Source organism: Ceratotherium simum, chromosome 17 (assembly GCF_057802395.1).
Source record: "Ceratotherium simum simum isolate JZ-2026a chromosome 17, ASM5780239v1, whole genome shotgun sequence".
NCBI lineage: Eukaryota > Metazoa > Chordata > Mammalia > Perissodactyla > Rhinocerotidae > Ceratotherium > Ceratotherium simum.
The window spans coordinates 49690327-49716168 of NC_141916.1; the positions used below are offsets into that span (position 1 = coordinate 49690327).

Genomic DNA, 25842 nt, shown 5'->3' on the forward strand with positions numbered 1-25842 from the left:
AGCACAGTTCCCACTCATGTTTCCCAGTTCCCTTCAACCTTTTTTTGATAGACTTGATCTTTCATTACTTCTCTTAGTAATGATGTCTCTGGTATACTGTTACTCCTCCATCTGAACCCCTACTCTTTAAAAGTGTGCAGTCCTGGTAGTCATAGTCCACTCACCTCAGGGACCAGTCAAGACTGACCTTAGGGTGGAAGAATTAGTCTCTGAAGGCTTGCCAGGACTCCTGAGCAGCTGGACTCGAGAGCTACTTTGTCCAGTAAACTCCTTTGAGATAATAGAAATGTTCTCTATTTGCATTCTAATAGGGTAGCCACTAGCTGTTACGTGTGGCTACTGAGTACTTGAGATGTGGCTACTATAACTGAATTTATAGTCCTATTTAGTTTTTAAAAATTATTTTCCAACATTTTATTATGAAAAATTTCAAACAGAAAACTGTTGAAAGAATTGTAAAATGAATACCCATATGCCAATCTGGATTCTATAAGATTTTATTTTACTGTAATAAGTCAATTATAATAAATCATGTCCTGTTGATTTTTCACTTAAAGGTGGAATAACTGGTGTAATTGGTGCCAATAGACTACTCTTTTTTAAAGTGCTGTTTAATTTTGATTAAATTTAGATGGCCACATGTGGCTTGTGGCTACCCTTTGGACAGAGAAGCTCTGGAGCCTGGCTTGGTGGCCTGTTTGCCATGGAGTGCTATCTGGTTCTTGACACTGCATCCTCTTCAGGGTTGCCATGGAAAGTCACCTGATGTCCACTTCATTGTGCAAGACTACATTGTCATCACTTCAGGTCTCTTATGAAAATAAATATTCAAGTTGTAGACCTTGATGGATGTACAGTATAAAATCATATAATTCTCTTATACTTAGATGTCAACCTCAAGGACAAGGGGAGAAACAATTGCTCTTTGAACCTCCAGTGGGCTCAACTTTTGGTTGCTCCTCAAAATAATCTTCATTCTGTGGCTCCTGTTGAATAAGATGATCCACTCAAGATTGAGCAAGGCTGGGGGGAAATAGTCCTTGGATTAAAAACTCTTTAACATATTAACTCTTTGTCCCTATTCTCTAACTTCCTTCTAGCTCTGATTTACTTGTTATACTCTTTCCCCGTTATCTACTAAGTTTGTCGTATTCAAAGCAAGATTGGAGAATAGGTCATTAGGGTTAATATTTTATATTGTCTCTGATTTTCTCATACCTTGTTTGTACTGGCCCTTGATTGTAAGCTGCTGGTGGACAATGATCATTAAAAATTAAATTTTGTACAGCACTAGTTTTATGTGAAACTAGATTTTTATAGCATTCACGTCAGGATCCAGCATTCATGGATACATGTCCCCACCTCTACTCCCCCTATGATAAAGAGACCTCTTACAGTAATCGGACTTATTTCTGAGTGCTGGGTCTGCGCCCTATCCCTCCTTTTTCCCTTCATGGGATGGAGCGTCACTACACCAGCACCTAGCACAGTCTTTTCCGTATAGTAGGTGCTTCGTAAAAGTTTGTCGGACTGGTTGTCTTTTGTACTTACTGCCTTCAGATTATTTGTTTTTGTAACTTAGCCTAAGGTAGAAGAGATTCATTTCTGTCGCTATGGAACCCTTTCAATTACCATGAATTTTGCATATGCGCATACTCATACTGCAGAGTTATATATTTGAACACATTGGATAAGGATGTGTCTTTTGGATGTGGCTCACCTGTGATCCTAATTTCTCATGTATAGACTGAGTAGAGCTCTTTTAACTTACTCAACCAAAGCAACAAATACAGCGCAGCATAGAGGAGTAATGAGAATTGGGATGATCTGCCAGGCTCTACTATTCTATTTTATTTGTATATTTTCCTTTGAGTTTCCAGGTTTTCTGCCTCTACTTCTTATAATTAAGAGTGCAGGCAGATATTTCATCGATATCAGGCTGAGTCTATTCACATGGACATTTTTAATATGAATATAAATGATGGCTGAGAGTATTTATTTTATATATCCTATTGTTAGACTACTTTGTTTTGATTTGAAATGTGTGAGACCTGTGAACATGGATTGTGCTGTAAGTTCAACCACTGACCCATATGATTATTTTTAAAGACTATTTTTTTAGAAAAATTTTAGGTTTACAAAAAATTAAGACAAAGGTACAGAGATTTCCCATACATCCCCACCCCCACCCATATGTAGCCTCCCCCGTTATCAACATCTCCCACCGGAGTGGTACATTTGTTACAATTGATGCACCAACATTGACACATAATAATCACTCAACGTCCATAGTTTATATTACGGTTCACTCTTAGTGTACATTCTATGGGTTCGAACAAATGTATAATGACATGTATCCGTCAGTATAGTATCATACAGAGTATTTTCTCTACCCTAAAAGTCCTCTGTGCTCTGCCTATTCCTTTTTTGCTGCTCCCATCCTCTGGCAACCACTGATCCTTTTATTGTCTCCATAGTTTTATCTTTTCTATGCTGTCATATAGTTGGAATCACATAGTATGTAGCCTTTTAGATGGACTTCTTTCACTTAATAATACACATTTAAGTTTCTTCATGTTTTTTCACGTCTCTTGATAGCGCATTTCTTTTTAGTGCTGGATAATATTCCATTGTCTGGATGTACCACAGTTTATTCATTCACCTGCTACAGGACATCTTGGTTGTTTCCAAATTTTGGCAATTCTGAGTAAAGCTACTATAAACATCCATGTACAGGTTTTTGTGTGAACATTAAGTTTATTGATTATTTTCATAATTGGTTTCCTAGCATTTAGTAATGAGCTAGAATAGAAAATCCAAAAAATTTAATGAAAATAAACAACAATAGTAAATGAATGATTTGAGGGTAAGCTTGAAGTCTGAACTGTGTGATATAGTGGAGAGAACACTGACTGAAGAATCAAAATTCTTAATTATGGCACTACTTCACAGAGCTGTTTTCCCTTTCAACCTGTGAGTAGACTTTATCCCTTAGTGGTGCAGATCCCAAATAGCCATCTGAAATACTTTTTTTGCCATTATTTTTTCATGCTGTCTTATTTCCTGAGATGGCCTGCACTTTTAGTTACCTAGAAATTGGAGAAAGGATGGTTATAGTTTGATTGACTGCTGGAGGCCAGTTGGGACAATATAGAGGATTTTAACTCTAGAGCATTAGAATGGCTTTTTTTTTTTTTTTTTTAATGTATATGTATATTTTTTGCAGAGGAAGATTCGCCCTAAGCTAACATCTGTTGCCAATCTTCCTCCTTTTTTTTCTTTCCCCCCCAAAGCTCCAGTACATATTTGTGTATAGTTGTAAGTTTTTCTAGTTCTTCTATGTGAGCCACCGCCACAGCATGGCTACTGACAGACAAGTGGTGTGGTTCTGCACCCGGGAACCGAACCCAGGCCACTGAAGCAGAGCCCACGGAACTTTAACTGTTAGGCCATCAGGGCTGACTCAGAATAGCTTTTATTGTAAAGATGAGAAGGACAAATAAGGTGGCTAATTAGGGGAACAGGAAACCTCAAACAAGAGGTCTTTTGAGTTTTAATGTAAGACCCAGGAAATTTAATATCACTCAGTGGTGTAAAGGTTAGGCATTAGGACAAATTACCATGGAGGTAGGAACCTGGCCAGGTGAGGTTACTCCTCACAATAGAGTGATGCAGACCATCTTTCCCTGGGAGCTGGTGGTTATTCCAGACACCCTTTACTTCAGCTTAGGACAGGAAGAACAGCGTGCTGCTGTGAAGTGATAAGGCACTGAGGTTTGAAGGTGTGACCAGAAAGCTTGAAGGTGTGACTAGAAGCTGTGTGCTAAGCTTCTAGCTGACAAAGTTAATGTTGTCAGGAAGGGATGGGTAAAATGTGTGGTTTCCCAAGTGAAAAAAGGCTTTGCAGCAAAGCAGCCAGGGAAAATACATGAATGCTTTATTTAGTCATTTTGTGTATGTGGATGTGTGTTTTGCAAAAAAGTGAATTCGGAAGACAAAGTTCAAGAGCATTAAAAACATTCTTCAAATTTCTCATCTTTCTATTTTATTAACTGTGGTTGGGACTAGATGAAGTTTGGTGCTGCCAATTTTGTGCTTCTTTGATCAAAGGGCCACGCTAGGAGTTTCAGTTAGTCCCATCTGAAGTTACTGCTGTTACCTTCTGATGCTGGTTATCTTCTCATTTAAGAAGAAATTTGCCTTATCTAGAAATTCAGAGCTTAGTAATAAAAAGGAACTAGAGCTTAGAGGGAACAGCTACACAATTTGGCTTTTCAATCATTAATTTCATTCTGCCTCTTTCTAAAACTGAAAAATCTAGATTTTGTAGTCAATTTCTCTTAACTTGCACATGTTCATCGAGTACACACATAGGCTTCGTATCTCTTCTATGTGCTGCAGGTATAATAATGAACAAGACAGATGTACTCACCCTATAGAGTTTATATAGAGGAGACAGACAACTATGTAAGTATAAAAAAGTATTCTTTACCTGTCTAGCTTGCATCATGAGAACTGTCTACCCTCCACCAGCTGGAAGGGTGTAAATCAAAACAGAAAAAAAGCTCAAAGTTACTAACATCTCCATGGGCAGTAAGATTTAAATAACTAGACCTGAAGTTAAAGAATGGTTTTTCTAAAGAGGTAGCAGTGTGCTGCCACATGTTTCCCAGCTCCTAAATTATGCTAATGTGCGTCTCCTCTCCCGTACACACACAAACTTTCCTCCAAGCATCTGCACTCCAAACCTGACATGCTAGGATAGACAACCTAGCTCAGTGTGACAGGATTTCTGGATTTCAGTCTTGGCTCTTCCACTATTTATAGAATCTTGGGAGAGAAAGAAAAAATGAACATTTACCTATTTTGAAGTCTAAGAAATCCTATCTGTAGTGATAATCTCATTGAATTCTTCCAAGTCTAGGAAGTGAGTGATATTCTTATTACCAGGTGAGGAAAATGAGGCTAAAGATTTGGAGTGACTTGTTCAAATGGTTACAGCTAGGGAGGATTTGAATCTTAGACCTCAAATAATAATGTTTAGCATTTAATGAGTGTCTACTATATATTTTCCAGGTCTGATTAGGCACTTTATATACCCTATCTCATTTAATCCTCACAGCAACCTTGGAAGGCAAATATTATCCCTATTTTACTGTGGTGAATCCGAGGTTTAGAGAAGTGAAGTAACTTGCCTCAACTCACACATAGAAGCTAGGGCTGGTGTTTCAAGCCAGATCTGCCTGGTTCCAGAATTCATGATTCGTGGCAGAGGTTTGTTGAAAATCAAGGCCCTTTAGAATCCGTAGTCCATTTGTACTCCATGTATTCAGTCATGCCTGATTTTAAACATGGGTCAAGCATTAGCAATAATGTGTCCTTTGGCAAGTCAACTAACCTCTTAAGGTCGATTTCAACATTTGTAAATTGGGGACGATAATAAATAGCTGTCAGCGTTGAGAGGTTTCAATACAGTTATACACACAGGTTTCAATATGGTTATACACACAGTAGGTCCTCCAATAAATGATAGTATCTCTGCCACCTTTTCAACAACCATTACTCTTTCTCCCAGCCCTACACCCTATGTTCTCTCAACAGAGCTTCTTTTATTTCTTTATTTTTGGCATTGGGATAAAGGGCTGAGGATCTCTCTCTGTTTTGAGATTGACAAAGCCAATCCAGGATTAGGGTAAAGGGAAGAAAATGCCCAGCAGCAAGTATTCCTGAAGTGTCCAGACTCCACCCATGATGCTTTGCTTATGTTATTAAATTAAATTAGTCTCTGGGAGGTATTTCAGTGGACTGCCTGCACATGGTGACAAGTGGCAGACCTCAGTGGTGATTCAGAGATTAAAGACTGCATTGAGGGACAGAAGTAGGCTACTTGAGGGCAAACAACAGGCAGACAGCTAGACTGGGTCCTAGTGGTCAGATCACTCAGTAGACTGTGTCTGTAAAGTAGTTGGGTGGAGATGTGGGGCATGAGCAAACTGAAGAATGGGGAAGCCTTCTAAAGTGTGATGGTTTAGTTGTGGCTAGAGGTGAGTAAGAGAAGAAAAGAATAAGCAAGGAATTTAGTCAGAGCCTGGTGAAGTAGGTGTGGGTTTGCCTCTGCATAATCAATTTCCCCTTGTGTCCCACACCTCACTCCTCTTCCTCCACACTCCATATTAACCACTGCCACTTGATTTGAAGAGCAATGTAAATGGGCCTCATAAAGCTGTAGGTCAGAAGATCGACAAGGCCTGTGTCAAATGAAAGCAAACTTTAATGAGAGATTTGGATATACTCTGGCAGGGTCTGGCTCACAGAAACAGAGTTCTAGAAATGAATTTCTTTTAGCTGGAAGGATGTAGATCTTCATGAAATAAGATTCATACACAAAACTCAAGTAGAGGAATAATTCACCAGTATCTCTTAGAAATCAATAGTGAACGTTTTCACACACAACTAGTGGTGTATAAATGGGAACAACTTTTCTGGAGGGCATTTGGTAATATGTGTCAAAGTTCTTTATTGTATATATCCTTGGCCACGTAGTTTCATGTTTAAAAAATTTTCCTAGGAAAATAGTCAAAAGTACAGGCCAAATTTTTTTTTTGTTTGTTTGGTGAGGAGGATTAGCCCTGAGCTAACATCCGACGCCAATCCTCCCCTTTTTTCTTGAGGAAGATTGGCCCTGGGCTAACATCTGTGCCCATCTTCCTCTACTTTATATGGGACGCCACCACAGCATGGCTTAACAAGCAGTGGGTCCGTGCATACCCGGGACGCGCACCTGCAAACCCCCGGCCACCACAGCTGAGCGCGTGCACTTAACCACTGCGCCACCGGGCCGGCCCCCAAATATTTTTTATAGTAGCAAAAATTGAGAACAATGTAAATGTCCAACAGTAGGAGATTACCTTAATAAATTATGGTATAATCTCTATGGGTAATAACTATATATGGTTTTAAAATCACATTTTAGATAAATGTTTTTTAAAAGAAGAAACATTTATTAGAAAATAGTAGATCAAAAACGTTGTGTATAGAATGACATCAACTTTGACAGTAAACTTAATGAATGGATAAAAAACTAGAAGAATATACATCAAAGTTTTTATAGTGGAGTTATGGATTTTTTAAAATAGTTTCTAAAATACATTTATCTGCAATAAACATAAATGGAAAAAAGAAATAATCTTTTTTTCAAATAGCAACATGTAAAAGAAATTTTATAACAGGATATTTATGAGTTAAAGAATAGTAATAATAATTCTTCTGTATATGTATATATATATTTATATATATATACATTTTTATCATTTGTTTTTACTAGCAGTTTCTTTCAAGTGTGCTAGTTTTTGTTAAAGATACTAGTTTTTGTTTTCTACAAAGCTGTGTTCCTTTATCTTTTCAGTCCTCAAACAGAGATTTTGATTGTTATTTTGCGAAGAGTACTAAGTGGTTGTTTAGTTGAAATGGAGGAAGATATTGCTCATGACCATTTTTCCCTTCCCGTCAACTTCAGCTTTTATCATACAATTTCCTTTTACCACTTTGGTCAAGAGGAGGGGCAGAAAATTTTGAGTTGTAGTACCACTCAGAGACAATTCATTTCTGCCTTCTGTCTTGCAGCCTCTCACGCATCCAAGGGATCCAGGATTGGAAAGGCCAACTTCTCCCACCTCGTTTTTGGGTCAGTTTCCTCCACCTGCATCACTGCATGGCACAAACACAGGTAACATCTGCTTTCATTCCTCCAGATCTTTGTACCTGATTATACTATTAGTCCTACTTATAAAGGAAAAATTCTAGGAATATGGCATTTTATTACAGATGACTTGGCATGAACATGGAATTGATGGGAAAGCATTCTTTATTGATTGCTTTAGGGCTGCGTTAACTTGGAAGGATGTGAAAACTAGTTCAGCATTCACGGAGAGTTATTTTCTTTTTTTCAACATGCTACAATTTTTGCTTTGTGTTATCTAAGTGAAGAGGGATTTGGGGGCTTAATTACTTTTTATTTGAGTCTAATGATTTACATATTATCTTATCAATATTAAAGGATTCTGTGATAGAAAAAACTCCTTTTCCTTAGGAAATTAGAGAAAATGTGCAGAATTAAGATTAGAAAATTTTATAAATTAAAAAACTTTTAAAAGAATGTCGTTACATGTGCAATTTGTTTTCCATATTTCTTGTTTTCTGGATATCATCTTTTCACACTCATTAATATAAGCAACAAGGTAAATTTTAAGTATTTACTGTTTACAATTTTTTTATCTTAATATCATTAATAGCTTGAATCCTTTATAGATATTGCCTAATGACTGCCCACTGACAAATTTATTTTCACATAGGCTTCTCTGGCAACATCATTCACTAGAAGACTATTTCTAAAATTTTAATATGCATGGAATCATTTGGGATTAAAAATACAAGTGTCTAGGCTCCAACCTAAGAGATTTTTATTCAGCATATCTTGCATGGGGCACTGGAATCTGGAATGTTAACCAGTCTGCAGTGTTAACCCTCAATAATTCTTTTGCAGATGGTGTGTGGGATACACTTCGGGAAACACTCTGGTAGAGTCATGTTGTAATTTAAAAGAATGCAAGAACCTTTTAATATTTATATCCAGATCTGGACGTGTATATTAAGTTTTTTTAAAGCCAACATATTTATATTTTTTCAGAATTTCAAAAACATAGAATTTTTGCTTTTAAATTGATAGTTTTAAAATGTCTCAGTAATTTGGGATGGTACCAATTATGCCTAACAATTGTATATGTTTTTTGAACATTTTGAGCTAAATTGGCTGGGTGAATAGGACCCAGGCTATTCAATCTATTGGTAGATTTAAAAAAAATTCTTTCTGTATTTTCTAATAATTATGAGAGTAATCACTAGGAGAATAAATGACTTGATTAGAGATATTGAAAGGTTTTCCATTTCTAAAATAAATCAAGCTCAGTCTACAAGCCATAGGCACTGAAAGGAGTTAATAAACACACAGCCCAGCCACATACACGTACACATATACACACATACCTTTTAATCCTGGTATGTTCCTATAGACTGACATTTTAATTTCTCTTTAGACAGAAATCATCCTGTTGCAAAGTTTTAATGCAAAATATATTTCTCTTCTTACTCAAGACATGAGCAATCAGGAAGTGATTTATTCCTCCTTGCGAGTTCTTCAGTCTCCTTCAGAGTCACAAAATAGATTAAAGCCTTGTGGTACTAAAAGGCCTGGGAAAACAGATGACAAAGGTATATGTTTTAAGCATCTAGATTCACCTGTCTCTTATGGATTCTCAAACTTTAGACTTTTGAAAAAAGTGTTCCTATCTGTGCTTCAGGTTCTCAGAGGGTAATATGAAATCATAATTGTGTAGACTAGTAGGACAAGCCTTTTTTTTTTTTTTTAAAGTTTGTGAGAATGGAGAAATTAATGAATTCTTTTAAATTTGAGAAGCTAATAGAATGTTTTCATTCAAATTTGTTTAAGAGGAATTGATGAGGCCTTTAAAAGTAAAGGATAGGGGCCGGCCCCGTGGCTTGGTGGTTGGGTGCACGCACTCAGCTGCTGGCGGCCCAGGTTCGGATCCTGGGCGCGCACTGGCACGCTGCCTGTCGGGCCGTGCTGGGATGGCGTACCACGTGCAGCGGCTGGCAGGATGTGCAACTATGACATACAACTATCTGCTGGGGCTTTGGGGAGAAAAAGGGAAAAAAAATAAATAAATAAAAGTAAAGGACAGACTAGAGTCTCAAGAAAAGATTACATTTTCTAGAGAAATAAAAGTCTTACAGAATGAGAAATGAAAAATATGCATTAGAAACAATATTTTTATTCAGACAAAAGATATTTTAGATGTCTTAAATATTTACCAAACATTAATGGCAATGAAGAAGCAAAAATGTTCAAATTAAAAGGAGCATTCTAATTTTTCTATTCTCTCTCTCTCCCCTCAAATATTGTCACAAATCTAAATTAAGAATAACTTTTACTTGTTTAATTTAGTGACAGAGATACAATTTTTAGATCGTAAGGACCTGAAAAGTAGGAGGATAAACGTAGTATTGACTACAAACAAATAGAACTGATGAAAAAGAAAGGAAGTTGATTTTTGGAAACTCCTTTAAGGATGAACCCCGATCACATTTGCAGCTTCAGAATATCCACTATTGGCCACCAATTTCTCAAGAATATTGACTGCTTTGTCCTTCATCTTCATGGTTAATCATGATCATAGGAAGGAGTATACATGTCAGTGTGGATTCTCATAAATGTGTATTGTGTCTATTGCCATCTGTGCTTTTGTCAGGGATATACTTTTAAAATCCTGTAGGACTGTTCCTGTGTGTAGGATTTCTACAATGGGTGTATGTCAGTCAGAAATCTGAAACTTTAAAACTGTAATGACTAGACCACAAGTTTAAATCAATTTGTATGATATAGTTTTGTAAAAGTTTTGGAGAAGATTGTCTTTTTGTTCCAAATGGTGTCCTAGGTTAACGTTAGTAGCGGGTGAGGCTCTATTCCTAATGATTATTTTCTTCCTTCTTTGTTTAAAGAGTTTTCAGTAACCTGGCGTCTCATTGTAGTGACTCTTGGGATCCTCTGCTTAATTCTATTGGTGACAGTCACAGTGTTGGGGACAAAGAGTGAGTAATTGGAATATATCCTTCAAGTCTGAGTAACAGCAGTAAGCACTAACTGTGTAGATATTAACCAGGATCCAATAACTGTTCCTTGGCTGTAATCGGGGAATGTTCCAGGTGGCTCTTTTTTGGTGATTTTTCCTCAGACACATCACAGTGTCATTTTCATTTTACTTACCTATCCCACTGACTATGTCAGTAATGAACTTTCTTATTCTGTATAATACATGGTAACATTCCTTCTGGTGCAGGACAGTAATATTCTGCTTTCCGAGTTTAGATCATTGTGAATTTTAGATAGACATTCTTTGCGAAAAACTGTTCAAAAGAAATTATGACTTTCTCTTGACTTTTTCTAAGTGTACAATGAAGAAATGGTTTAGTAAAAAGAGTGATCCTATGTGTGGATGTTAGATGATCTTGAATTCAACATTTATCTTTTATTTGAATTCCGTGACGTCTTTAGAGAAAAACATTAATATGTTACACTCAGATAAAATTACATATTTGAATCTTCCTCTCTTTTCTCCTATGGATATTCCATCTACTCCAATAATAATGATGCTATCTCTTCAGGTTTGTTAATGCAGATTTTCATTTCATTTCAGTGTTGCTAAATGTTGATTGGTTTTCACTTTGGTGCCTATTTGTAAATGATGTGCTAACTGTTAAAAAGAAACTAAACTGAATAGTAAGGTGTTGCCATTATAAGTTTATGCAGATAGCTTATTTTATTTATTTTACACTTAAGTTGCTAATAGTGAGAAATTTGATGTTTCTATTTCTGTGGTCAGTTTATTGAGGTGTTACTTTCTAAATGTCAAATTACTAATTAAAGTAATGAAATGGGTTGTTTGTCAAAGTGAGACTTTTTCACCATTAAATTTCAACATTTAAGCATTATGAGTACTTTTTTGTGTTGTATCTATGTTATTAATTTTAGTTTTTCAGTATATTCAAGAAAAACATCAACAGGAGGAAATTCTACGAAATCTCAGTCAAAAGTACCACAATATAAAAAATGATAGCTATTTAAAAGAGCAACTTTTGACAAAGAAGACTTTAGAATATGACATTCTCAAAAGTGAAACTCTTCGGCAGAAAAAGGAACTGGACTCACTCTTTATAGAAAAGAAGAGATGTCATAGAAAACAGGAGAGCTTTTCAAAGTCTTTGCAAAATACAGGTATTTTGGGTATAGGAGGAAATCTTGAATGAAAGATTGCATGATTTTTTATTATTTTTTCCCCTCCAGAGGCTTTGAGGCCTAACAAACAGGCCTATGGTGTATGCTAGCGATCTATGTCTACTGGACAACTTTAAATTGTGCTTGTTAGATGTAGTATGGGTATTTGTGTTTATGTGTTTCAAATATGGGATTAAGACCCTAGAAACCATGTTTGGATTAGTAGAGCCCTATGTTTCCCAAAATTCAATGGCGGTTCTTGCATTCCTACTTCTCCTAGAAGGTGAAATAATATGTCAGCTCCCCTGAAAATTTGGGTCATTTTGGAACTGTGGGCAAATTAGACACTCCCATTTTGTTGCTGACATGAAATATCGAGGCTATCAGTAAAAATATACTTAGGCATTAGTGGGCACAAGGCCTTTTATTTGGATGCTGTTGTAAAGATAAGTGTGTGTGTGTGTGTGTGTGTGTGTGTGTGTGTGTGTGTATCCATTCTGCCCTGACTTCAGATATATGGTCTATTTGTGATCAATACATATTCCCTGCAGTACATCTGTAAGATTCGCCATAGTGTTGATGCTTGTGCCACAAACATCCAAGAGATAAGAATATTAAATCTTATACAGTAAACTCTGTTATCATGCATGACAATGAAATGAATTGACCTGGTTAATCAACAACTACTAAATATTTGTTTAGGATTTAGAGTTTACAAAGAGATTTTGCACATTTAGTATCATTTAGTTATGGTAGTTAATAGAAATTCACTGTCTTTATTACTAGAGGATCAATAATATTTTTAAAATTTGGTATATTGTAAAATACATGAGGAGGAAAAAATCCAAAGAATAATGTTTATTTTATTTAGAAGGCATTCCAGAATCTTCTTTTGAATTTTATTTTATTATTTTTAAAACATCTTCATTGAGGTATTATTATTATGCAAAGAACTGCACATATTCAATGTATGCAATTTGAGGCACTTGGGCCTGTGCATGTATCTGTGAAACCATTCACAATGTGGGCAATAGACATATCCATCACCTCCAAATTTTCCTCCTGTTCCTTTTTTTGTGTATGGCAAGAACACTTAACATAAGATCTACCCTTTTAACAAGTTTTTAAGTGCACAATTCAGTATTGTTAACTGTAGGCACTATGTTGTACAACAGATCTCTAGAACTTATTCATCTTGTATAATTGAAACTATATACCCATTGAACAACAACTCCTCATTCCCCGACCCCCACCCCACCCCAGTCCTGGCAACCACCATTCTACTTTCTGTTTCTCTGAGTTTGACTATTTTTTATGTCTCATGCAAGTGGAATCATGCAGTATTTGTCCTTCTGTGATTGGCTTATTTCAATTAGCACAATATTCTCAAGCTTTATCTACGCTGTCGCATATGCCAGAATTTCCTTGTCTTTAAGGCTGAATAATATTCTGTTGTATGTATGTACCACATTTTCTTTATCCATTCATCCATTGGTGGACTTTTGGGTTGTTTTCATATCTAGGTTATTGTGAATAATGCTGCAATGAATATGAGAGTGCAGATATCTCTTGGCCTTCTAGAATATGGATGAACCTCATATTATCATTCTTGATAGCTATTAAGAGTATTTATAGAAGGCTGATAAATATATTACTCTGCTTAACAGAATACCAGACGACAAGAAGTTTAATGTTTCACCTTATATGTTGTAGGCAAACTCTGTGAAGACCACGGGTCCTGTTGTGGAGGAAAGTGTTATTATTTTACCACTGAAAAAAAAGACTGGAAGGGGTGTAAACAGACTTGCCAAAGTTGCGGTTTATCTCTTTTGAAGATAGATGATGAAGATGAATGGGTATCATGGGTTGTTATGTTCACTTTTATTCTCTTGCACTCTGTGTGCCATTCTTGGACCCAAGATATTGAGGACAGGAGGGAGTCCAGAAAGAGGGACCTGTAGTTATTCTTTGTGTTGTGTCTCTTGAGTGAGCAAAAATTGTATAGTTAAGAGTCAACCAGGAGACCCCAGCCTGCTAATAGGCATATGATCTTGTTACTAAACATTCAATACACATTATCTATCCTGACAACCTTTATTATTTCTAAAATAGAAACCCCCTTGAAGGTGCAGTTTGGGTCTTTGCAATCACCTCCCTCTCTAAGGAGTCTTCAGGGGAACTTGCTCATGGAGAATTATGCTTTTCCTTTGATGAAGTACTTAAGCCTTTGGTGAATCGCAGCCTAGCCCCAGCGGTTCTTTCTCCACATAAAGTGGCAGTTACGAGCCCTGAGGCAGTGTAGTCTGCTAGTTACTATTAGGAATACAGGAGCCTGGGGTAAAATCCAGTTCTGCCACTTACTGCCTGGGTGACCTTGGGTAAAGTACTTAACCTCTCTGGGCCCCAGTTTTCCTATTTAACAAAATGGAGATAATAATGAGGAACATACAAGTGATAACAATTTTACAAATTAGCCTTATGGTGATTTTCATTGCATCTTTAGGTAACATTTACTTGATCAATATTCTTATATATTACATCAAGATGTATAGCTTTCAAAAAGAATTATAAAAAGAGAAAATGCAGTGACAACAATATCAAAATTATCTTTTTAATTTATTACTAATAAAAACTACAAACATAAAATGTGTTTTTATAGAGAGATGTTTGTAAAGATCAGACTGAAACCTCTATTTATCGTTTAGGAAAACAACACAAAATTTATATGCAAATCTAATAGATGTTTTAAATCACAACATAAAAGAATTTATGAGATCAAGTCATAAAATAACTTCTTATGTTTGTTGCAGTAAAACACAGTTAAATTTAAACCTATATTTTAAAATACATTGTCATTTAATCAGACATTATGTGATATGTCACTTTGATATATTACATTATAGGACAGTAAATATTTCCAACTACTGCCCTTTTTCCCCTCACCTCTTCCAACTATTGAACTACCGCCAGTCTTTCAGTTTTGAAGCTGAAGGCTGAAGGCTCCCAGGCACGTCTCCCCAGATATACCTGTTGTTTTAATAAATTTATTTTGAAGATTCCTTTTTTCACTTAAGAATATGTAATATCATTTTTCTCCATGCTTAAGTATTTTTCTGGAACATGATTTTTGAATGGTTTCATAAAGTTCATAAATTATTCAACAAATCTCCTATTGTTAGATATTTAGATTTTAAATTTTTCCATTTTTTGAATAATCTATGAGACTGGCAACCATTTTCAACATAAATAATCCCGGGGGCCAGCCTGGTGGCATAGTGGTTAAGTTCGTGTGCTTCGCTTCAGTGGCCCAGCATTCGCAGGTTCGGATCCCGGGCGCAGACCTACACGCTGCTCATCAAGCCATGCTGTGGCAGCATCCCACATACGAAATAGAGGAAGATTGGCACAGATGTTAGCTCAAGGCCAATGTTCCTCACCAAAAATAAATAAATAAATAAAATAATCTTGTAGAAAATTACTTTGCAAAATGAAAATACAGGTTTGAGGGGAGAGAAGGTTTTCTAGGAAGGAGGGATGAAGGATGATGTAGCAGAGTAGTGGCCTTACAAACAGTTGGGCCCTTTACCTATCCTTTTCATTCATCTGACAGGTGGGAATTTAGTCACATGATATATTTTGTTTCCTTTATAGGCCTTCCTTCAACCCCAGACTTATGGAAACTACTACTGGATTGGATTATCATATAATGCAGAGGAAAGGAAGTGGAAATGGATTGACAATGGCACATTTTCTGGAACGTAAGTCTCTGGAATGCATTCAAACTCTAATATTGGTGTTGGGGTTGGAAGGATTGTATCTAAAAGGAATCTTCTAGTATTTTGCACAGCTTAAATCAATTTCAAGTAGACACCATTGGTCAGAATAAGTAGAATGATTAGGAAACTGTTTCAGGAAGTATAGCTAAAAAGGAAGAGATGTGTCACACAGAGTTATTAATAACAATAAAATTATGATGCTAAATACATGCTCAGAAGTATGTGTTATGAGGTACACAAAATAAAACAAAATCATAAAGTGAAGTGATATGGAGAGATTGAACCATCCTGACTCAGCCAAAGTGATCCCTCCCACAACATTAAATGAATATTTTAAGTATCCCAAGAATTCCTTTGAAACTCCTTTACTTTATTAGTTTATATTATTTATAAACATAAATGTATGTGAGTATACACACACACACACACACCTGCACTATGGTTCTTCAATTTTGAAGTGCAGAATTTTGTAGACTTTTGTGTTTACATTTAGTTATAATCTGCTGTTAAACTGTTCCATGATTTTTAAAAAATCTGAACTGTGTTACGTTATTTATTTCTAGAAATTGTTTCATGTTTCCAAATCTTTCTAGTTACTCATATTTTCAAGCCGTCTCTTATTTCTTGAAAGATGCTAAACATTGCTATTTTATATTTGATATCTGGTAATTCTTATATTTGAAGTTTTGTGGGTCCACTCTATTGTTTCTGCTGGCTTTTGCTCACGACGCCATTTTCTTTGTAGTGTTTAGTGATTTTTTTTTTCTTTTTTGAGCTGCTGTGTAACTTATTCAAGGACTGAGATGAAGGTGGCTCCTCAAGAAAGAATTTGCTTTTGTTGGATGCCTTGGGGCTCTATGAGTCACGGCCACTTTTTAAAATTATTATTATTTTTATTGAGGTCATAATAGTTTATAACATTGTGAAATTTCAGTCGTACAGTATTATTTATCTGTCACCATATATATGTGCCCCTTTAACCCTTATGCCCACCCCCCAACCTTCTTCTCCTCTGGTAATCACTACTCTGTTCTCTTTGTCCATGTATTTGTTTATCTTCCACATTTGAGTGAAATCATATGGTGTTTGTCTTTCGCTGTGTGGCTTACTTCACTTAACATAATACCCTCAAGGTCCATCCATGTTGCTGCAAATGGGGAGATTTTGTATTTTTTTATGGCTGAGTAGTATTCCATTGTATATATATATACCACATCTTCTTTATCCATTCATCAGTCGATGGGCACTTGGGTTGATTCCACATCTTGTTTATTGTGAATAATGCTGCAATGAACATAGGGGTGCATAAGTCTCCTTGAATTGTTGATTTCAAGTTCTTTGGATAAATAACCAGTAGTGGGATAGCTGGGTTGTGTGCTATTTCTATTCTTAATTTTTGAGAAATCTCTATACTGTTTTCCATAGTGGCTGCACCACTTTGCAACCCACCAGCAGTGTATGAGGGTTCTCTTTTCTCCACATCCTCTCCAACTTTTGCTCTTTTTTGTCTTGTTGATTACAGCCATTCTAACAGGTGTAAAGTGATATCTCAGTGTAGTTTTGATTTGCATTTCCCTGATGATTAGTGATGTTGAACATCTTTTCATGTGCTTATTGGCAATCTGTATATCTTCTTTGGAAAAATGTCTGTTCATATCCTCTGCCCATTTTTTGATTCGGTTGTTTTTCTGTTGTTGTTGAGTTGTGTGAGTGGTTTATGAATTTTGGAGATTAACCCTTGCTGCATATATGACTTGCAAATATTTTCCCCAGTTGGTGGGTGGTCTTTTCATTTTGTTCCTGGTTTCCTTTGCCCTGAAGAAGCTCTTTACTCTGATGAAGTTCCATTTGTTCGTTTTTTCTTTTGTTTCCCTTGTCCGAGTAGACAAGGGTATTTGAAAAGATCCATCTAAGACTGATGTTAAAGAGTGCACTGTCCATATTTTCTTCTAGAAGGTTTAGGGTTTCACGTCTTCCTTCAAGTCTTTAATATAGTTTGAGTTAATTTTTGTGTATGGCAAAAGATAAAGGTCTACTTTCATTCTGCTGCTTGTGGCTGTCCAGTTTTCCCAGCACCATTTATTGAAGAGATTTTCCTTTCTCTGTTGTATGTTCTTGGCTCCTCCTTCAAAGATTAGCTGTCTGTAGATGTCTGGTTTCATTTCTGGGCTTTCAATTCTGTTCCATTGGCCTGTGTGTCTGTTTTTGTGCCAGTACCATGCTGTTTTGATTACTATACCTTTGTAATATATTTTTAATTCAGGGATTTTGATGTCTCCAGCTTTGTTCTTTTTTCTCAGGATTGCTTTAGCTATTCGGGGTCTTTTGTTACCCCATATGAATTTTAGGATTCTTTGTTCTATTTCTATGAAGAATGTCCTTGAGATTCTGATTGGGATTGCATTGAATCTGTAGGTTGCTTTAGGTAGTGTGGACATTCTTCCAATCCATGTTCATGGAATGTCTTTCTATTTCTTTATGTCATCATCGATTTCTTTCAATAATGTCTTATAGTGGTTTTTATTCCTCATTTTGTTAATGTGGTGTATCACATTGATTGATTTGCACATTTTGAACCATGCCTGCATCCCTGATGTAAATCCCACTTGATCATGGTGTATGATCCTTTTAATGTATTGCTGTATTTGGTTTACCAATATTTTATTGAGGATTTTTGCATCTATGTTCATCAGTGATATTGGCCTCTAATTTTCCTTCTTTGTATTGTCTTTTTCTGGCTTTGAGATCAGGATGATTTTGGCCTTGTAAAATGTGTTAGGAAGTGTTCTGTCTTCTTCAATTTTTTGGAATAGTTTGAGAAGGATAGGTATTAAATCTTTTTGAATATTTGGTAGAATTCTCCAGAGAAGCCATCTGGTCCTGGATTTTTATTTTTTGGGAGGTGTTGATTACTGTTTCAGTCTCTTTACTTGTGATTGGTCTATTCAGATTGTCTGATTCCTCTCAATTCAGTTTTGGGAGCTTGTATGAGTCTATGAATTTATCCATTTCTTCTAGATTGTCCAACTTCTTGGCATATAGTTTTTCATAGTATTTTCTTATAATCCTCTGTATTTCTGAGGTGTCCATTGTAATTTCTCCTCTTTCACTTCTAATTTTATTTATTTGAGCCTTCTCTCTTTTTTTCTTAGTGAGTCCAGCTAAGTATTGGTCAATTTAGTTTATCTTCTCAAAGAACCAGCTCTTAGTTTCATTGATCCTTTCTACTGTTTTTTTTTGTTTCAATTTCATTTATTTCTGCTCTAATTTTTATGATATCTCTCCTTCTGCTGACTTTGGGCTTTGTTTGTTCTTTTTTTTCCTACTTCTGGTAGGTGTAGTTTAAGATTGGTTATTTGAGATTTTTCTTGTTTATTTAGGTAGGCTCATATTGCTATGAATTTCCCTCTTAGGACCGCTTTTGCTGCATCCCATATGTGTTGGTATGGTGTATTTTCATTTTCATTTGTCTCCAGATATTTTTTTATTTCTCCTTTTATTTCTTCAGTGATCCATTGATTCTTCAGTAGCATGTTGTTTAGTCTCCACATATTTGTCACTTTCCCAGCTTTTTTCTTGTAGGTGATTTTTAGTTTTCTAGCATTATGGTCGGAAAAGATGCTTGATATGATTCCAATCTTCTTATTTATTGAGGCTTGGCTTTGTTTCCCAACATATGTTCTATCTTTGAGAATGTTCATGTGCACTTGAGAAGAATATGTATTCTGCTATTTTTGGATGGAGTGTTCTATATATATCTATTAAGTCCATCTGGTCTACTTTTTCATTTAATTCCACTATTTTCTTGTTGACTTTCTGTCTGGATGGTGTATCCATTAATGTAAGTGGGGTTTTAAGGTCCCTTAGTATTGTTGTGTTGCTATTAATATCCCCTTTTAGGTCTGTTAATAGTTGCTTTATATACTTTGGTGCTCCTGTGTTAGGTGCATATATATTTGTAAGCCTTATGTCCTCTTGCTGGAAAGTCCCTAGGTCACTGCAGTTTGGGGAGGGAGGGGATATCTCCTTACTGCCTCCTGGAGGGTCCAGCACCTCCACCTTCAGGCGTATGGCTGCATGGGTCTCTCAGATGTCTATTGTGTTGTGTGAGTGTCCTCCATTGGTTTATGAATGTCCTTTTCATTGCGTCCTAGGGAGGAAAGTCTAAGGGAAGAGCTCACTCTGCCAAGATCCTGACATCACCCGTTTTCCAGCACTACTTTTATTTCTAAATATGGGCCCTGCAAGTAGTGTAATTCTGGGCTGCAAACCTACAAAAGATGTCATGCAGGAAATTACCTTAAGGTAATCTCAGCCTGTAAGTACACTTTCAGGCAAACAATCTCAGAGGTCACAGAACAGAAAGGCTCATGGACCAAATAAACATACTTAAATTGTATAGTTAATTAAATTAATTTAAAACACATTGCAGTATGTCGAGGGAAAGAAATGGAATGGCTCTCACACTTGGATGAGTTGGATAGGTTGTCACATTTAGGATGAGGTGCTAGGGGGTGAAAGGATCACCTGAATCCTGGGTTAGGCAATCTTCATACGGCCTGACTCTCTCTGCCCCATAACCCTTTCCTGATGATGGTGTGGTTTCTAGGACCAGACTTGAGATTCAAGTAAAGGGTCTCAACAGACAGAAGGTTCTTGTGCCCAGCATACACATTTTCTTTATTGGGGAGATGCTGGAGCATGGAAGCCTGACCACAGCTGCAGCTTTCTAATTAACCTTATGAGCAGCTATGGATTTTATGTGAGTTTCTTAGACAGAGGGCCAGAATGAGTGTCACCAATGGGTGGGGAACTTCGGACCTCATGAATGTTGAGTATCTATGTGTGTCATGTATATTTGGAGTATTATATTTAGTGTCTACATTGTTCTTTCTTCCTTTTCTACGTTTAGCTCACATATGCTCTACTTTCTGTATCTATACCTTATGTCACATAGGTTACTAACTTACTTATCCATACTTAATGCATCTTATGTGTTCTGCCTATGCCTCACAAGCTACTTAGTTTCATTTATCTTCCTTCTTTGTTTCTCTTTATTCCTGTAGCCTATTTTAATGTTCTTAAATAATATAGCAAATGCAAATTATATGAGAGATGATTTATGGTTTTGAACTCTTAGGTGGGATTATTCGTTTTCTCTTCTAAGTGCAAGGTTCAAAGACAGTTCTTGGGTGGTTTATACTGAAGATATATCCCTTTGGGGTCTCAACTATTTATAGCTTGTCTTCTGTTTAGAATCTTGGGTGCAATTCATTATTCAGCCTACTACATCAATTAAGGGTAAAATGACTTCAGAGCTTCACTTACCCTTTTGAGTTCCCATCTTTACTTAACCCTCAGCCTGAGTATGAATTTGTTTCTTTCCAGTTCATAAATTTATTGAAGAAGTTTTAAATTTATTTTCAGCATTTTTAATTATTTCAATAGGAAGATAGTTCTGGTGTCTAACCCACCACTTTGCTAAAATAGAATTCCTGCATTTAGATATTTTTCAACGGATTGTCATATTTTAGCTAATAATTATTAGCTATGGGGTAGAGAAGGAAAAGAAACAAAACAAATTAAAACATCAATTAAACAATTTCATCTCTGGCTATATTCCAATTCTGCTTTTTCTCTTTAGGGTATGTGCACCTGAGACCCGGTTATCTCTGTCACAGAAATTCAGTTCTTCTCCTTTTTAATCTCTTGCTTTTACTGAAAAAATTAACATAAGAGAGCAGGTTTGCTATATATTCTGGTCCCTTAGCAATATTACAAGGTAATTTTGCCTTCTGAAAAAAAATTCCCAGTGTGGAATAGAATCGAAGATTACGGGTGTGATCCAGAGGCTCTTATTCTATTTAACAGGATAAGAGCAAAAGAAAATCTTTCAGTGATGAAGTTGTGATTAACATTTCCATATTCCAGATCTTTAGGCAACACACTTAAAAAGATGATGATTTATGTTATTGTAAGCTTCAGAATTCAACAGTTGACCATATATGTTTTCTGTTCTACAGTAAATCTACAATAGTGAGTTTGCCTTCTGGGATAGGACAATGTGCATTTTTAAGCTCAACAAGAATAGCAAATATTGATTGCTCCAAAACCTATAATTGTATCTGTGAGAAGAGAATTGACTGTGTTTCCACTGGCCGCTTCAAGTAGACACAGAAGAAAGGGTGAGATGGAATTTTGTCCTTTTTGTTTGTTTTTTTCCTGTGATAATTTGTGATTATTTACAAATTAATGTTTTTGACAGCAGGACTTATTCCATTGTGGAAAAAGAGATGAGTTGGAAGAGGAAGAAAATGCTCTTTTGGACCGTGATTTAAGACATCAGATGCCGGCTGTCTTCTTGGGGAAGAGAGGGAGATTTTGTCTTTGGAAATCAGTTACCCCTCTCTTTAGTGGTCCTGAGAAATTCTCTCTTTCTGTTTCCCTGAACTACCCACAGAGCCAATTAGACAGCTCTGGATCTTCCTTATCCATAGGATAAATCATTTCAATAGGCTTAGGCTTGGAGAGAGAGCACAATAAAGAACTAAAAAATAGTTATCCTGCCCATCCCTCATTTAGATGCTTACTTCTCATGTAAAATTGAAACGATAGTACCAGGAACTGTCATATAACCTTTACCCATAGTTACCATTTGTTTATATTTTGCTCTAGCTGCACTTTACAGTTTTCTTTCTTTCTCTATACTGATCCATTTGATAATAAATTGGGGACATTATGTTCCTTTGTCTAAATATTTTACAAGAACAAGGACTTTGTCTTCTATAACCATAGTACAATGATCAAAATCAGGAAATTTAACATTTCTACACTACTATGATTTCATCTATAATCCATATGCAAATTTTGTCAACTGTCCAGACAATGTCATTTATAGGTATTTTTCCTCCATGTTCAGGATCATGCAATACATTTAGTTGTGATGTCACTTTAGTTTCCTTTAATCTGGGACAATTCCTCAGGATTTCTTTGTTTTCCTTGACATTGACATTTTAATAATCAACCTCATTGAGTCATACATTCATGCAATAAAATGCATCTTTTTTAAATCATGAGATCAATGGGTTTTTAACAAATGTGTACACCTCTTAAATACCATCAAATCAAGACAAAGAACATTTTCATCACCTCCAAAAGTTCTTTTCTGCCCCTCCCCACCCACTTGGCCCCAGACAACCAGTGATATGCTTTCTGTCACTATAAATTAGTTTTGCCTATTATGGAATTTCATACATCATGTGCTGTTTTGTCTCTGGCTTCTTTTTGCTCAGCATGTTTTTGAAGTTAATTCATGTTCTTTCATGTATCATCAGTTCATTCTTTTTGTTACTGCGTAGTATTGCATGGTACGGATATACCATAATTTGTTCATCCACCTATGGACATTTGATGTGTTTCCAGTTTTTGGCTATTATGAATTAACTTACCATGAACATTTATGTGCCAGTCTCTGTGTGCACATGTGTTTTCATTTCTTTTTATTAAATATCTAGGAATTTGATTGTTGAATCTTATGGTAAGTGCATGTTTAATTTTGTAAGAAACTTCTAGTTCATTTTCCAATGTGGTTGCATCATTTTCTTTTCCCAGTAGCAACATATGAGAGTTCCAGTTGCTTCATATCATTGCAAGATTTGATATTGTCAAACTTTTTTAATTTTAGCTATTTATGGTGGGTATGTAATGGTATCTCATTGTGGTTTTTAATTTGTATTTCCCTGAAGACTAACGACATGGAGCATCTTTTCATGTCTTTATTGGCAATTTGTATATCTTCTTTTGTGAAGTATCTGTCCAATCTTTTGCCCATTGAATTGTCTATTCTCTCTTTTTTAAAATTGTATTTGTCTGTCTTATTATGGAGTTGTAAGAGTTCTTTACATAACTTGGATACAAATCCCTTGTTAGATATATGTATTGCAAATACTTTCTCCCAATCTGTCTTCCTTTGTCATTTTCTTAGTGGTGTCTTTCAAGAAGCAGAGGTTTTAAAGTTTCGATGAAGCCTAGTTTATCATTTTCTTCTTTTTTTGTGCTTTTTATGTCCTATCTAAGAAATCTTTGCCTACAACAGGATCACAGAGATTTTTCTTTTATGTTTGCTTCTAGAAGCTTTATAGTTTTAACTTATATGTTTAGCCTATACCCATTTCAAGTTAATTTTTGTGTGTGAGAAAAGGGTCGAGGCTCACTATTATTTCATATAGATATCCAGTTTTGTTGCCATATTTGTTGAAAAGACTTCCCTATCCTCCTTTGGATTACTTTGGTGCCTTTGTAGAAAATTAATTGACCATATCTGTGTGGGTCTATTTCTGGATTCTCTATTTTGTCTCATGATCTATATAACTAATCTTGCAGTAATATTACACTGTCTCCATTACATAGCTTTATAGTCAGCCTTGGAATCAGATGTGCTAATCCTCCAAATTTTTTCTTTTTCAAAAATATATTGGCTATTCCGGGATTTTGCATTTTCTCAACATTTCTTCAGAAGTGCTTGATGAGATTTTGCCTGGGATAGCATTGAATCTGTAGATTAATTGGGGAGAATTGCTATCTTAACAATATTGAGTGTTATAATTCATGAATATAATTTATCTCTCCATTTAGTTAGGTCTTTTTAAGTTTCTCTCAGCAATGTGATACATTTCAGGATATAGGTCTTATACATATTTTGTTAAATTTATATTTTTGATGCTGCTATAAATGGCATTTAATGTTTTTTTCAAATTATTTGTTATTAGTTTATAGAAGTGAAGTTGGTTTTTGTAAATTGACCTCATGTCCTATCACCTTGCTAAATTTACTTATTTCCAGTAGGTATTTTTTCCTTCTTGTAGATTCCTTAGGATTTTTCTTTTCTATGTACATAATCATGTCCTATGAGAATATGGAAAGTTTTATTTATCTTTTTCCTTCACTTTTTCTCTTGTTTTATTGTACTGCTTAGGACCTCTGGTATAGTATTGAAGAGAAGTGATGACAGTAGGCATCCTTGCTTTGTTCCAGTCTTACAAAGAGAAGTATTTAGTCTTTCACTATTATGTGTGAGGTCAGCTGTAGGCTTTTTGTAGATCCTCTTTATAATGTTGAGGAAATTGCCTTCTGTTCTTGTTGATTGAGACTTTCATCATGAATAGGAGTTGATTTTTGTTATATGATTTTTTTACATCTATTGAGATGATTATATAGATTTTCTCTTTTAGTCACTGAATATGGTGAATTGCATTGAGTGGTTTTTGAATGTTAAACAAAACTTAGACTTCTTGGATAAATCCCACCTGGTCATGCTGTATTTATCATCTTTTTTTATATATTGCTAGATTTGTTTGGGTAATATTTCAAGGAATTTTGTGTTTATATTCATAATGGATATTGGTCTGTTATTTTCTTTTTTAAAATATATTTTTATGTTTATGGTATTGGAGAAATGCTGGCATTTCTATATTCATGTGGCATTTTTTTTAATATCCATCTATTTTGGGAGGATAGGATTTGTATTTTCATTCCTTAAATGTTTGATCGAATTTACTAGCGAAATAATCTAGGTCTGAAATTTCTTTGGGAAAAGGTATTAAAAATTAGGAATACCATTTCTTTAATAGACTTAGGGCTATTTAGACATTCTGTTTCTTGTAACGTTTGATAATATTTATCATTCAAGAAATTTGTCAATTTTGTTTAAATTGTCAAATTTATTGACGTTATTTTTCATAGTTGTGTTAGTTTCCTAGAGCTGCAGTAACAAAGTACCAAAAATGTGATGGCTTAAAACAACTGAAATGTATTCTCTCACTGTTCTGGAAGATAGAAGTCCAGCACCAAGGTGTCAGTATGCTTCCTCTGCGACTCTGGGTGGAAACTTTCCTTGCCTCTTGCTGGCTTCTGGTGGTGGCATTGATCCTTGGCATTACTTGGCTTGTAGCTGCATTCCTCAATTTCTGCCTCTGTCATCACATGGCATTTTTACCTGTGTGTCTCTGTCTTTACATGCAATTTCCTCTTCTTATAAGGACACTAGTCATGTTAGATTAGGGCCCACTCTAATGAGCTCATCCTAAGTTGATTACATTTACAAAGACCCTATCTCCAAATAAGGTCACATACATAGGTGCCAGGGTTAGGACTTATAAACATGTCTTTTTGGAAGACACAATTCAACCCATAATAATAATGTTTCCTTATTATCTGTTT

General features: G+C 35.6%; 1 protein-coding gene across 5 annotated transcripts; it reads left to right on the forward strand.

The window, feature by feature from the left end:
- The first annotated feature begins 669 nt into the window (after positions 1-669).
- LOC147914802 (T-cell surface glycoprotein YE1/48-like) lies at positions 670-25266 on the forward strand. 5 transcript variants are annotated; one of them, XR_015554993.1, is made up of 9 exons: positions 670-807; positions 7624-7726; positions 9151-9267; positions 10576-10665; positions 11606-11848; positions 13562-13704; positions 15500-15606; positions 19779-19929; positions 21648-21731. XR_015554993.1 is itself a non-coding variant. In XM_087442753.1 (9 exons), the coding sequence occupies exons 1-8, from the start codon at positions 751-753 to the stop codon at positions 21793-21795; spliced, it is 1008 nt and encodes a 335-aa protein (XP_087298879.1). In that variant the 5' UTR covers positions 670-750; the 3' UTR covers positions 21796-21809; positions 21890-25266. The 5 variants fall into 5 exon arrangements, 4 of the variants coding, with proteins under 4 accessions (XP_087298879.1, XP_087298878.1, XP_087298881.1 ...); XM_087442753.1 differs by lacking the exon at positions 19779-19929 and adding an exon at positions 21890-25266 and having other exon boundaries at positions 21648-21809; XM_087442752.1 differs by lacking the exon at positions 19779-19929 and adding an exon at positions 21893-25266 and having other exon boundaries at positions 21648-21809.
- The last annotated feature ends 576 nt before the right edge of the window (positions 25267-25842 follow it).